At 37.4% G+C, this 14,506-nt stretch overlaps 1 protein-coding gene across 5 annotated transcripts in view; it reads left to right on the top strand.

Annotated features, from left to right (window-relative positions):
• LOC120436074 (ribonuclease-like 3) overlaps positions 1 to 14,506 on the top strand; it is a 169,999-nt gene that overhangs the window by 37,145 nt on the left and 118,348 nt on the right. The window contains exon 3 of one of the 5 annotated variants that reach the window (XM_039606415.1): positions 827 to 1,832. The exons of the other annotated variants lie outside the window; for them this stretch is intronic. Coding sequence (XP_039462349.1) covers positions 827 to 1,225 — 399 coding nt within the window. The 3' untranslated portion in view covers positions 1,226 to 1,832. Of the gene's footprint in view, positions 1 to 826; positions 1,833 to 14,506 lie in introns of those variants that run through there. 5 annotated transcript variants of the gene reach the window in all.

Consider the following 14,506-nt stretch of genomic DNA (forward strand, 5'->3'; position numbering starts at 1 on the left):
TAAAGAATCACATTAAAAACTATATGAAAGTTGTCTTTTAACAAGCATGTAATGACTTTATTTATTTTAGGTAGTCTTAGGTAACAAACCATTTTGCAGATGTGTTTTCCCTGCTGCCCGACCCCATCAGTCTCATAAAGCATCATTTTCTATTTGCCCTGGCGTGACAGTGGTTTCATGGCGCTACAGGTTACCTGAGCACATCAGCCAGAAACTGTCGAAGTGTGAGGTCATGAAAACGAGTGCCCGGCCATCCAGTGGGTGGTCGACCCCTCGTGCACAGCTCAGGAGTCACAGACAGTCCCCTCTGAGGCCTTCACCAAACTGCAGCCTAAATTCATGCTCAAGCCATCTGCCATTATCTACTAGAAATGCTGTCAAATCTAAAATGAGTACTGACTGTCATGATATTGATATGGTAACAGTAAAGAGAGTAATTGATGGTATTGTAAAACCGCTACAATATATTTTTAATTTGTCTTTCCAGGAAGGGGTTTTCCACAAAAAATGAAAGTTGTGAAAGTTATTCCCATTTACAAATCAGGTGAAAAGCATTATTTTACAATCTATAGACCAGTGTTGGTTCTTTCCCAGTTTTCTAAGATACTGGAAAAACTATTAATAAAAAGATTTGATAGCTTTGTGGATAAACATGAATTGTTGACAAATAGCCAGTATGGGTGTAGAAATAATAGATCAACAGTTTTAAGTTACTAAGCAACACAACCCAGAGCACTCAAATATATTTCATATTTGTTGCAATATTTTGTGCTTTTTCTGGATAAAATTTTGAATCAGAATATTGTTTCTGTTTTTTCTTCACCAGGTAATAATGAGGATCCTCTTTATCTGTTTGCTGCTCGTGGGCAAGTTTAGAAGACAGCACATAGACGCCAGCATGAAGGCAAAGGATTGTGATAAGGTTATGAAAAGTAAACAGATCTACAATCTTGACAGCAGCTGTAAAGATACCAACACGTTCATCCTTGATAATCCAACTGAGGTCAAAAACATTTGTGTTGAGGGAAAATTTGATGAAAAACTTCAAATGACAAAAAGTCACAAGAAGTTCACAGTTGTTAAATGTGTACTAAAGAATGAGGGAACCAGAAAACCCAGATGTCAGTATGATGGAAACCGCCTCACTAACAGATATGTTGCAGTTGCTTGTGAAGATAAATTACCTGTACACTTTGCAAGAGACATTCTGGTCTTAGACGGCTAACAACTAGATTAAGTATATATGTTCAGGAAATCCCCTAATATTTTTTTTCTCTTTGGTGGAAACAAAAAATTGCTCTAAAGACTGTTAACCTGTAGCTAAACACACAATGAATTTGAATCTCTCTAAAACTGCAAAGTAATCACAGAACATCGAACGATTCCTGAAGCTCATGTTGCTTTGAGTTTGTGGTCCAAGGCTTTAACATGTCGTAACAGTAACATGCTCCCACACGCTCCACCTGTTCAGTGATTCTGTCATCATTAGAGCCGCCTGTGCAGTGCCAAAGGTAACTGTGTTTCTGTGATACTTTTACAGTCTGGGGGATGTCAATGACTAGTCTCATAATCACACACATTTCACTGAACACACACGGGCTGTTTCTCTGTCAGTCACAGCAGGGGGAAGACTGTCGCTTTTTTTTGTCTTTTTAGCTTTGATTGTGTCATTTCTTTTGGAGCTTAGTAAACAAACTGAACACAGGTTAGACACTTTTTAATTTCTTTCTTTGTTTTTAGCAGCACTCCAGGGCTGTGCGCTGACCAGCAATTTTGTTTTTCAAAACATGTTTCTTGTGTTTGAGCAATAAAAAAAAGTTACTAAAATAACATTTGGTTGCACATCGTTTTCCTTGACCCTACCTGAGCTGGTACATAATAGCCGTCTTTGTATTTTATTTTATTTTATTTGATCTCTGAGCTCAAAACTCCACACTTCATTTGTCAGTAATGTGAATGGAAGCTGAATATTTGTGGTGCAGAAGATAATTTTATTTAATGAAACATGATGAATTAAAGGAAATATTTCAATGCTGGCGCTTTTTTAAACTCAATCCAACTTGATTTTTAAGTGTGCATGTAAAGAGAAACCAGGACTTTAATGTATTGCATTATATACTAAAGTATTTGTTTGAGTTGGCACATGGTAGCACACATATTGCTTGAATTTATAACATTATGAAAAAATAATAAATTAACATAATAAAATCATATCAATGCAATTTTCTCCTTTAGTCCATCATCAACAATTAAAAAATGGTACTGCCTTTGTTGGATATTTGTCTTCACATCAAAATATTGTTTAAGGCACAATCAATTATTCACAAAACAACTACTATTGAATATTAGCTTTACAGTGTGAATATTATAGATCTCTTTTTGTATCCAAATAAATGCTGTGCTCAGGTTTGCCTCCATAAAGTTCTACTATAATACCATATTTTTTGGACTATAAGGTGCACTTAAAATCCTTTAATTTTCTCAAAAAATTATCAGTGTGCTTTATAATCCCGAGCATCTTATGGTCCGAAAAATACAGTAAGTAACAGACATGTAATGTTAAATGACACAAAAGTTACTTGATTCTTCCATTTATGTCTTCATCGTCTGTCATCTGTCTGCCAGAGGTGGCAAAGGTACAGACGTTCTGTACTTAAGTATAAGTAGAGATATTAGTGTTAAAAAAATACTCCAGTAAAGGCTGAAGTACTGATTCAACTTCTTTACTTGAGAAAAATTTAAAAAGCACAGGCTCTGAAATAAATTCAAGAAAGAAAGTAAGAAAGTAAAATGAAGCTCTTTGGAGGACATTACTGATTTTATGCTAAGCAAACTGAACCTTGTGCTATATTAACATAATAAAATAATGTCAGTAGATGGGAATAAAAATTGTATTTTTTTGTCTAAGCTTTAATTCTAATACATGTATTCAGCTTGAATCAGTTATGTAGAACATGAGCAGAGAAGTTCAAGATTTCTGATGGTCAGTGCTACCTCACACACACACACACACACACACACACACACACGATAATGGCCCTGATTGAATGAATAACTAAGTGTCTCTAACCATCAGATTTCAAGCAATTAAAACACAGGAAGTTATTGTTTTGTATGTGCCATTATGATGGATTCATCCTCAGGTATCACAATGCTGATATCTGAAAGTAAACTCTGATACATGTCCCCGACTAGGATTACCACTAAATTAGTTAATATTTCTGTTCCAGTGCTCTAAACTTTATTATATAAACTCTGGAAATATCAGGAAGGAAAGAGATGAAAATATGTTTCTTCTTTCAGCAAAAGGGCCTGCTTAAGTTTTATTAAATTCAAGCAAAAGGTGATACAAAAGTAAAACGGAAGTATAAACACAGATCTGTGCACATCTTGGGATCACCTCAAAATGACCAAATATATAAAGACACTCTCCAGAAGCAGAAGAACCTAAAAGGATTTTATTTATTGTACAACCATTACCTTCGCAAGAATTGCAAATTCTGCAGACATATTATTGGCTCACTGAACCCAAATAACTCTCACGCAGACTTGCCTGCTCCTTTGTTCAAACATGATGCTTTATCTTCTCTTCAAATCACATTAGTCATGTTTTTGGCTTCAGTTTGACCACTGAAGAACATACATGCTTTATCTTACATGAAAAAGCCTGTATTATACCTGTGTCACTGTACCACGAAGACAATGACTGTAACACTGTGCTTGCAAAATAGAAGAAATGAGACGACCAGCAATTACATAAAAGTTGGTAAAAGACACTGAGTATCTGAAAGTTTTATGTTTGTGCATCTATAGATGAGAATTTGTTTGTGTGTAAAAAAGATTTGTTTTTGCAAAAAATAACACAAGTTACACATTTTTTTGTTAAGGTCTGTTTACAGATAGAAAGCAAAACACTACGTTTAAAACTCTGCGTTTCCCAGCTTGTTCTTGAGTTTCAACTTGCAAGTACGGATTTATATCAGATTGTTCTTCCTTCAGCTGATTGGTCAATGTTCTGTTATTGACAGGGGCTGTCGAAGTGGCGCTATACTGAGTTTCATGTCCTCCATCATCGAATCATGTCTCCCCTTTTAAGGATGTTGCTGGGACCAGAGGGGAGAGCAGTGTGGCAGCTGGAAACAGAGTGTGGCAAAGCTTATAATCAATAAAACGCATAGCAACGTGCAACGCTGTGTGTGTGGGTCCTTATTCTTGTCACAGTTTTGTTTTGTTTTAGTTTTTGCCACAACAACAGAACGACTCCAGGTGTCCATAAGTTGCAGTTGTGGTACTTTGTCATCCAGCTAGAAATTTAAATCTTACATGTAAGTCCTCATGTTTTTAAATTGGATAATGAGTCCATACATGTGAAATTATTTGTTTTCATATTTTAAAATGTTCTGTAATGTTAGGGTTCCCACACCTGCTGAATCCGACTTTAACCCCTGACTGTACACATTGTCCTGTTTAGAGGCAAAGTCACCCTCTACAATGAAGGCAATAGAAAATAGATGTTTTTTTCTTTATTTTCCTTCTTTTTGGTCTGATTCAAGCTGAGGATAGTTGGAATTTTTTTTAAAAAAAGTTAAACTACAGTTTGTGGTCCCATCTACTGACATTATTTTACCATTATGTTACTATCGTACAAGTTTGAGTTAGTCCCCAAAAGTTCATTCTGTTCATCTGGACGTATCGTTTTCAGTGGGAGAAACATTGAGTCACTGATCCAAGTGACTTCTTCAGTCTCAGCTGACTGCAGGTTCAATCTTTCGTCACTCACTTGGATGAGCGACGAAACGTTTCTCCCACTGAAAACGCTACGTCCAGACGAACAGAATCAACTTTTGGGGATTTACTTACCTGGATGATTGAGCATGCATCAAGAAGTTTCAGTTAGCTTTGCACAAACATAGAAACTTCCACCAAAGAGATACTTAATACTTTCTTGCTTGGAGTACATTTTAGAGTCTGTACATTTTTGCGTTTACTTGAGTAATAAAGTTGAATCAGTACTTTAACTTTCACTGGAGTACTTTTTAACAGTAGTATTTGTACTTCTACTTAAGTAGAGAATGTCTGTTCTTTTACCAACTCTGGCTGTCTGGTCAGTCTTGGAACACCCACTTGTTGTCCAGCGGTGTCCTGGGAATATGGGAAGTAGACAGACTGGGGAAACAATGGGAGGAGACACAAACATGGAAACATGGAAACAGTTACAGGATACGAGACACGGAGGGAGAGAGAGAGCGCAATAGACATGGAGGAGGAAGAGAGAGACAAGGAGCGAGAGACAGAGGGAAAGAGAGAAGAGAGAGAAGCAAGACGGACTGGAGAACATACATGAATGCACACGACAGACAGAGGGGACATGGAATGAAACACAAGGGGGGGAACATGTAAACAGAAAAAGGAGATATGACAAACACACAGAGAGGGAGTGAGGTACACATAGATGACAAAGACACAAAGAGAACCTAGTAGACAAGAAACTAAACTGGGATCACTTTTACCAACTTTTATGTATTTGCTGGTTGTCTTATTTCTTCTATTTTGCAAGCACAGAGTTGCAGTCACTGTCTTCGTGGTACAGTGACACAGGCATAATACAGGCTTTTTCATGTTAGATAAATCATGTATGTTCTTCAGTGGTCAAACTGATGCCAGAAAGATGACTAATGTGATTTCAAGAGAAGACGAAACATCATGTTTGAACAAAGATAAGCAGCAGACACGTCTGTGTGAGAGTTATTCAGTGAGCCAATAATATGTCTGCAGAATTTGTAATTCCTGTGAAGATATTGGTTGTACAATAAGTAAAATCCTTTTAACTTCTTCTTCTGGAGAGTGTCTTTATATATTTGATCATTTTGGGGTGATCTTTTATTTAGTGATAATCCTTGTCAGGGATTTATATCAGAGTTTACTTTCAGATATGAGCATTCTGATACCTGAGGATGAATCCATCATAATGGCACATACAAAACAAAATCTTGTCATTATATGTAACAAGTTATATATATTTTATATATAACATATAATAACAAGAAAGAAAATTGTATATTTCTTAGACACTGTGTCTGTTAAGATCTAGCCTCAGATTTTAAAACTGTGCTTGTCCGTCACAAAGCAATAAGTCACAGGTGCATAAACTCATTGTAGTAGTTTGGCAATATTAGTACAATAAAATCAATGTTAGTGCTAACACCGCTTTGACTTATATGAAGATAATATTTCCTGTGACAGCTAACACAAAAACACACACACAGTATTGGGTCTGAAGGGGTGCTTCACTTTCAGTCACTCTCCAACAACCTGCAGTCTTTACATTGCATCATTAGAGCTGTCAGAACATCACAGTGTCAAAATATATGAGCTGATTTAAACTTAGCACATAGACACATAATCTCACAGCAGTAAGGACAGTACACACACAATAAGTGTGAAAAGTAGCTGTTAAATAAAGTCAGCACTAAAAGAATCCTCCAAATGTGCATCTGCGAGGCTTTCAAAATAAACATGCTTCCTTTTAGACTCAAGTTTTAGAGTTTCAGACCATTTAGAGCTCACTGTGTACAAGGTTTTAAGCACAGAAAGTCAACAGTGACAAATCTGAATCTCCTTTTAGTAGAACAGTATAAGATCATATAAGAAACTGTTGTGAAGTGAAAAGTGCAGCACAGTAAAATAATAAATACAGTTCAAACTGTGAAGAAGGAAAAAAATTCCAGACTATTTATTACAGATTTTGATTTTATTTTTAACCTATTAAAATATCAAAACTTCATTAGTTTCTATTCCAAAACTTTTTACACTGATGCTTTCAAAGGTTTTTTTTTAACATGTATTATATGAATCAGTCCAGTTTAAAATGACAGTTGGATATTGATCCTAAACCTCAGCACTTTGTAAAATTACAGCAACAGGCCTGAACCTGCTTTGTTTCAAAGAGCTGGCTAAATGATAAGGCCACTCTATATAAATGAAGTTTAACAATCTCCCAAACAGCTTCACAAAGTGAGTTTCCATTCAAGGCAGGAAAGAAAGAATAAGGTGTGACATGGAAGACACGTTCTGATAAACAAATAACTACTTTTGTTAAATTACAAATCTCTGAGTCTTGTTCACGAGTGATGAGAGAAGGGAACGGGAGATCGACAGACTGATTGGTGCTGCGGGTGCAGACGTGGACTGGAGACACTGTACCGGTCCGTCGTGGTGATCTATGTCCTTACCCTCACCAATAGTAACGAGCCTTGGGCAGTGACCTCTCTTTCACTCGGTAGTGATGGAGAAGGAGGTCTGGCATTCTCTGCTTAGCCTGCTGCCCCTGCGACCCAGTCATGGATAAGCGAAAGAAAATGGATGGATTAAATTACAAAACAAATTATTGTGACGGAGTAATTCTTTTGCCCTCGTTGCACCACTTTCACTTACACTTACCTACCTGCTGAATGCCACTTTAACCTTTTGGACATATTTGATATTCACTGCAATATTATAGCTTTAGCTGCACTAAATTCTTAATCCAAAGTGCGTTTCTGTTTTCCCTCTTTTAGTTTTCCAGTTGAGTTTCAACGCAGGAGAATCCTCAAATAAAACCAAGAGAGAAACAATGTGGGGAAAAAAGCTTTTGTGAAATTTTTGAAGATTGCATATCTGTCATATCTGTCAAGATGACTGAAGGAAAGTGTAATGCAGAAATGTCACATAAGAAAATCTAAAATAACTACAGTTATAAGGATATCAATATATCCGTATATACCGAAGACTTCCAAATACGGACAGCATTACATGACTTGATCTTGATTTTGTGATCTCTTATAATATGGATATTTTTACATATTTACTTGCATAGCTCACATAGTGCAAGCTTTAACTGATTTCTGTTTAGACAGAATTCATTCAAACTGGTCAGATATGAAGGTGCTGACTTTTCCTCTGGCAACTATATGAACTCACTGCAAACAATCTGACTTTTCAGAGAGTTTCCTACATTGAAGATCTTCCTCATTCAGCCAACTCCTGCCAACAACTGTGGGTGTTCAAGGCAACCAATCACTCTTTGGCTAACTGAAAAAAAGAAGACAAGGTGAGACATCTTTGCTAGTTATTGTTTGGAGCATTAGCATCATCTAATTTGTAGTTTTAAATATGTATTGGAACTTTGCTTTAATAAGTAAGCATGTTTAACATTTAGGAAACAAAAATAAATAAGTTAATAAATTAATTTAAAAAATACTGATTCATATACTCACTCTGTTTATTTTCTTTGCTATAGAAATGAAAATGAAGTAAACATACAATGAAGACTCCCATTTTCCTGCTGGTGATGCTCTCTGGCATTGTGCTCTGCATGGCTAACGGACGTGTTGGGAAATTCCAAAACCAGCATATCATCAGCACGATCCCACAAGGGGAATGTGATTATCTGATAGCAAACAGAAACATCAGACATAATAAAGGTAACTGTAAGTTCACAAATACCTTCATCATTAGTAGCTTTGATCAAGATTGAACAATTTGTGATCAAAAAAATCTTATCAAAGGGAATACAAATCTTTATGAAAGCCCCACAGAAATTCTGCATTGTGAACTGTTGGAAGGAAAACGGACAAACCTTGTACATACAGGGAAGAAAGGATGTTGTAATTGCATAATTGCATGTGACAAAGTCAATAATTTACTTCCTAGAGAACACTCAGATAGGTAGGTGGGGTTAGGGGTAGGTAGGTAGGTAGATAGATAGATATCTAGGAGGGAAGGAGGGAGGGAGAGAATAGGAGACAAATCAACAGTAAACAATGTCTAATTAATATTGTGCTGAACACGGTTCAAAACATTCAGTAAGCCACACTATTGTCTATTGTCTGTCTACTATTAACTATTGTAGCTAGATTGGTAACAAACGTAAAAAACTGAAGTTTTCACTATCCCTAATAATTAACTTTATCTTGTTGTATCTCTGTTGTTATGTTTCTGTATATTTTGACCTTTTCAAGAAACTATAAACACTTAACAATACAAGATATGAAAAACAGGGATCTTTTGCAGAGGTCAGGCGTCGGGGGCCCAAATTCCAGGTCTGTCTTCTAGTATATAACACAATCATCTTTCTTGTGGGGAAGGAGCCTGAGTTAGAGCAGGAAGTTACACCATATTGAGATTGTTGGGCTAGCCTCAACACAAGTCTTGGCCTCTTTAGTCTCCTTGAGGGAGGTTTGACTTCGTGCCATTGTTGGCTGGACTCTGTGCTCATTGATATCACAATATCAGTGAGTTAAGACACCATGTGTTTATGTTCTGTGTGGCGCGCAACAAGAAGAGAGGCAAAGACATGTCTGACAGAGAGAGAACATATCAGCCTTCAATGACAGTTTATTAAAAAGTTTATTGGAGGTTATTTGCTGTGGTATTGAACTTCTGTGTTAATGAGAGTGTTTCATGAATAATAAACACACTCTATAATGAAGCACCTCTTTGGCTTTCAGAACCGTTTCATTTGTTCGCAGCTTTGTGATGTATGATTGAGTGTCAGAGACACATTATGAAGATAAACTGCCACAGCTGCTGTACCCTCTACAACACGCTTGTGTAGGTGAGTTAGTGAGACAAACTGATCAACTGTCTTATTGTGTCTGAGTGTTTGGTTTTGTGAACGCCCTCTTTAATGCACAAGGGTGTGACCATCCACATCCTTGTATCTGTCCACTGTCAGCCATTTCATTTTGTGCAAATCTGGCCAAGTCTTCCAAGTGTGCGTGTTTTTTTTTCCTTCTGACCAGATGCAGCTTTCTGCAACATCACTTTAATGTCCTGATACTGATCACCACACTGTGTATGTGCGCTAAAACAGAAATCATTTCACTGCTCCTCCGTAGTGACAGGTTACAAAACGTCATAAGATGCTGCGTGGCCGTACAAGATAGACTTTGGTTAGCAACAACTCTCTGAGGCCTTTGCTGTGAAACAGAACGCTGTCTTATCCAGCTAACTTCAAGGTTTAATGTGGGATTTTTTTGTAATCCATGACATAATGCCAGGTCAACTCATGCTTTGAACCTAATCTGCTCCAGAGCAATTTATGTTCCAAATTAGAGATCAACAGGTAAAAAGTCACCACCTAATAACCAGTAAGACCAAAAAGAACAAAATAAATAAAATCACCAGTCCTGGAAGATCCCTCAGACCGCTGTGTGCAGAGAGCAGGGGGGTGTAAAATGTCTGATGTCTTTGTCTTTCCATGATGAGCAACGATAATGAAAATAGATTCTCTACAACAACTTTATTGTTTTGGAAGTATTAATATATGATCCTAAAACTTTTACATTTAACCTTTTAATCAGAGCAGCAAAAATCTAGTATTGAATTTTAGCGCAGTCATAAAAAATTATTTGAAAAAAAACATTTTTACAGCTGAATATTTTAAATTACAGTTAACTTTACTGGTTGACTGTTTCACCTGTAACACGTTAAAATAACATGTTAGGTTTAATAGGCTATAAGGAATACTCTCTGAGCCCTGGGCAATGTTGTGCTAATAAGAGAAGTTTTGTATTTCAAAATTTATTGATATGTTTGATCCTTTCTGACCTAAGTTAATGAAGCAGCCATTAGAGCACCATGTCCGCTATAATAGTTTTGTAGTTTGATGCTTGAGTTTTTGCAGACTTGTTGAAACTCCCTCACCTGTCAAAGCAGCGTCTCTGTTATTCGAGTCCAGCAGATGGCAGTGTTTCACTGTCATATGATGGCTGTCAAAAGCTTCAGTCGGATTGTTCATTTAAATTAGATTGTTTTAAGAATAGTGTGTTTGCTAGGTTTGCTATGTTACAGTGGGGAGGAAAAACTCCCTTTTAACAGGAATATCTAGACATGAATGATTATTGCTGATTAAACTTAGACTTATAGACTTTTTAATGATTAAAAATTCAAAATGGTTTCTAAACTTGGCCACAGCTCTGTATATAAAAGGGCGTTACAGGATTGCTTCATATTTTAAGATTGATTAAGATTAATTCATATTTAACCTTTTTATTTTTACATCTCACCTTTTACACCTCATTGAGTTGCTGCCATGTGATTGAGTGTACATGGTTCTTTGTTTTAAAATGGACTTAATGCTTGGATGAACATACAGTAATGTTTGCCAATCTAGTTGTGATGTTTATCCCCTTTAGCTTTATTTTTTATTTTCACGATGAAAAATGGTTTGTTGGTTCATATATATGAAGTTATAGTGTTTCTGAAAAGCCTAAAAAGATTTTTTTACCATAGTAAACTTCAAAACAGACTTTATTATATGATACAGTTTTTAAAAGGATAACAATTGACTTCAGCATAATATAAAATAATGTGTTTTCACGATACCTGATTTTTAGCACTATGTATGCATTGGTCAACTTTCAGATCTATGAAGTTCAGCTAAGTTATCTATGTTTTCATTTTTAGTTTCCATTTGTATTTAGATAGGCTGATGCACGGCCGATTCTCTGATGTGTATCTGTTTCTACCTGTGCTGATGCTAACATGACTAAAGCTGATCAAGCAGCAGTAAATATGTGAAGCAAGGCAGAAGGATATACTGATAAAATGAAGAGAATCATAAGAATATAACAGCACGAGCACTGCAAATGCAACAAAAACATGTTGACATCAAATGGTATGTTATTTGAAATCTATATGAAATAATGACACGTCTATGTTTTCCAATTTTTTTTTTTTTTGCATTTATTTATTTTTTTTCCACAATTGTCTAAATCAGTCTGTCTGTGGACTGGTACAGCTGAAAAGCCGACGCAGCCAGTTCCTCTTCTTCTTCTTTGGTTTTTTCTCTGGCACAGTCTTAGCTTCAGTTTGAAGTTCAGCTGGATTGGTAGTTATCATTTTCTGTCTGTCTTCTGTTTGTTGGAAAGAGTCACGTAGAGTAACTGCAGTCTGTGGCAGGGAGTCCTCCTCTTCTTCCTTGTCCTGTTCTTTGGTGTCTTTTTCCACCAGAAGCTCAGATTTTCCATTTGCAGTGTTGGACTTTTGGTCATTTTGCTCCTGTGTGATTTTAATGTAGGACGCTTTGACTTCTTTCAGCTCTTGATAAAGAGTCTCTACTTTCATGTCATGAAGCTCCTTTTTGGAGCAGAGCTGGGATTTAAGCTCACTGATTTCCATGTTCAGTGTCTCCTGGTCCTGCCTATGTTCATCTTCCTGTTCCTTGAGTTGGTTTTGAGCTTCTAGGAGCTGTTGTTGGAGCGTTCCTATTTGCTCTTGTTGAGTCCTGCACTGGCCTTCAAATTCAGCCTCCTTCAGACCTACAGAGTCAGTGTGTGAAGCCTCTGTGGTTTGGGTAGAAGAATCCACACACTGCTCTGTGGTAGGGTCACTGACGTCTTCATGCAGGACACGGATCATGTCATCCAGCATGACAACTGCTTGGTTGTCCTTTGTTTGAACCTCTGTTTTGCTCTTATCAGGCTTATTATTATCATTAGCCTCCTCCAGCTGCTCTATGAGCTCTTTAATTGTTTCTTCATGCTTTGTTTTGTCGGCGATCATCTGTGCATGAAGTTTGCTCACCTTAGACTGGTAATAAGAAGCCCTCTTATTAGCAGCTACCAGTTTCCAGTAGAGCTCATTCTGGTGGATTTGGGAGGCTTGTAGTTGATGCCTGAGAGCAGCGATCTCGCAACATGAATCATACTGGACTCTGCCATGATGGGGTATAAATCTGGGATTGGGCTGATGTTGCCACGTCCCTCCCTTTGGTCCAGGGTTTTGTCCACTGGCGTTTTTCACGTTTGCCTCTGCCTCCATATTCACATCCTCCTTTGGTTCTGACATAGGGAGGGATTCAAGGTTTTCCATTTCAGAGGTTCCTTCAGGGTTTTCTGACATTTCTTCATTTCTCGGGTTGCTTCCATCAGCCGCGTTGTTCTGGGCTTCCAGAAGAGCCCGAGCATGCGCCCGAGTAATCGGTCGTCTGGGTTCTTCAGCCACTCTTTTCTGTTTTTGCCCCCTTTTTTTCTTGGCTTTCACGTCCACTTCTGTTTGAAGTTGTGCCACAGGACGTGTTTCAGGATTTGGTGTTTGGGGGTTTTTGAGGTCAATTTTCGATCTTTGCAAAATTGTTATTTTTGGTCCCACGACCACTTCCATCTGTGCTTCTGCCATTTTATATGCTTCAGTGTCTGCGTCTGTGTTTCTTTGCGTCTTCCTTATCTTGGTTTTAACAAACAGGTTGTTTTCTAGTTCTGCCATCGAAGAGTCGCTACAGTTGGCTGAATTTCTCTCGTAGTTATGGATTTCCCATGACAGAATGTGATGTCATCACAGGCACAAAGCCTGTGATGACATCACAGGCTTTGTGCCTCTGAATCTGTGATTGGATAATTCCAAAATAAAATGCCCACAAATTTACTTTAAAAAAGTAATTTTATTTTGTAGTATATGTTGATTTAACACTATAAAACATAGAATGTCATCTATGTTTTGTTTTTAATTCAGTTTCACTGGTGAAACTAAGAAACAACAGGCTGTAGAGGGACACGTTAACAGAGCTTTACTAACTCTTACTGTCATATCCAGTGTGGACAAATCTGTATAGATTTATATTAATATATTAATTTGAATAATCCAGGTATGCAAACTAAAAATCACAGGAGAGCTCATGAGACCACAAACACTGATCAGGTCCAGTTCAGAGAAACAGAGTTTTTTGGGGGGATTTTGTGCAAGATTGATGGTTATTCTACATTTTAATATTTTTAATGATAACATTATCACACTTCTTTTTTTACAAATGCAAATTAAAATTTTCAGTCTGGATGGAATTCAACTTAAATTCTATATCTATAAAATTGTGTAATTTAAATGTTTTACTTCTTAAGCATATTTTATTATGCCTCAGCTCCTTGGAAGACAGGACCAACTTCACACCTGATCAGATCTGCACACTGTTAGACCTCTGCCTTACCACAACATACTTCAAATACAACGAAGGCTTCTATAGACAAAAACATGGCTGTGCCATGGGCTCCCCCGTGTCACCTATTGTAGCCAACCTTTACATGGAGGAAGTGGAAAGGAAGGCTCTTGGCTCTTTCAAAGGAAGAGTACCCAGCCACTGGTACAGATATGTAGACGACACCTGGGTCAAAATCAAGACACAAGAAGTGGAATCCTTCACTGCGCACATTAACGCTGTGGATAAAAACATCAAGTTCACCAGTGAAGACACAAAGGATAACTGTTTGCCTTTCCTGGACTGCGCCGTGCACATTGAAGAGAATGGCAACCTCAACATTGAAGTTTACCGGAAGCCCACACACACGGACCAGTACCTCCTCTTTGTGTTCCATAGGGTGATGGGAGTCAAACTTGGAGTAATTAGGACCCTACACCACCGGGCAGAAAAATGTTCCCTCTAAGCCTGAGGGGAAAAAAAGAAGGAACACACACACACGTAAAGGAAGCACTCAAAACATGTGGTTATCCTAACTGGGCGTTCATAAAGTCA

The sequence above is a fragment of the Oreochromis aureus genome, linkage group 23 (genome assembly GCF_013358895.1).
Source record: "Oreochromis aureus strain Israel breed Guangdong linkage group 23, ZZ_aureus, whole genome shotgun sequence".
NCBI classification, from domain to species: domain Eukaryota; kingdom Metazoa; phylum Chordata; class Actinopteri; order Cichliformes; family Cichlidae; genus Oreochromis; species Oreochromis aureus.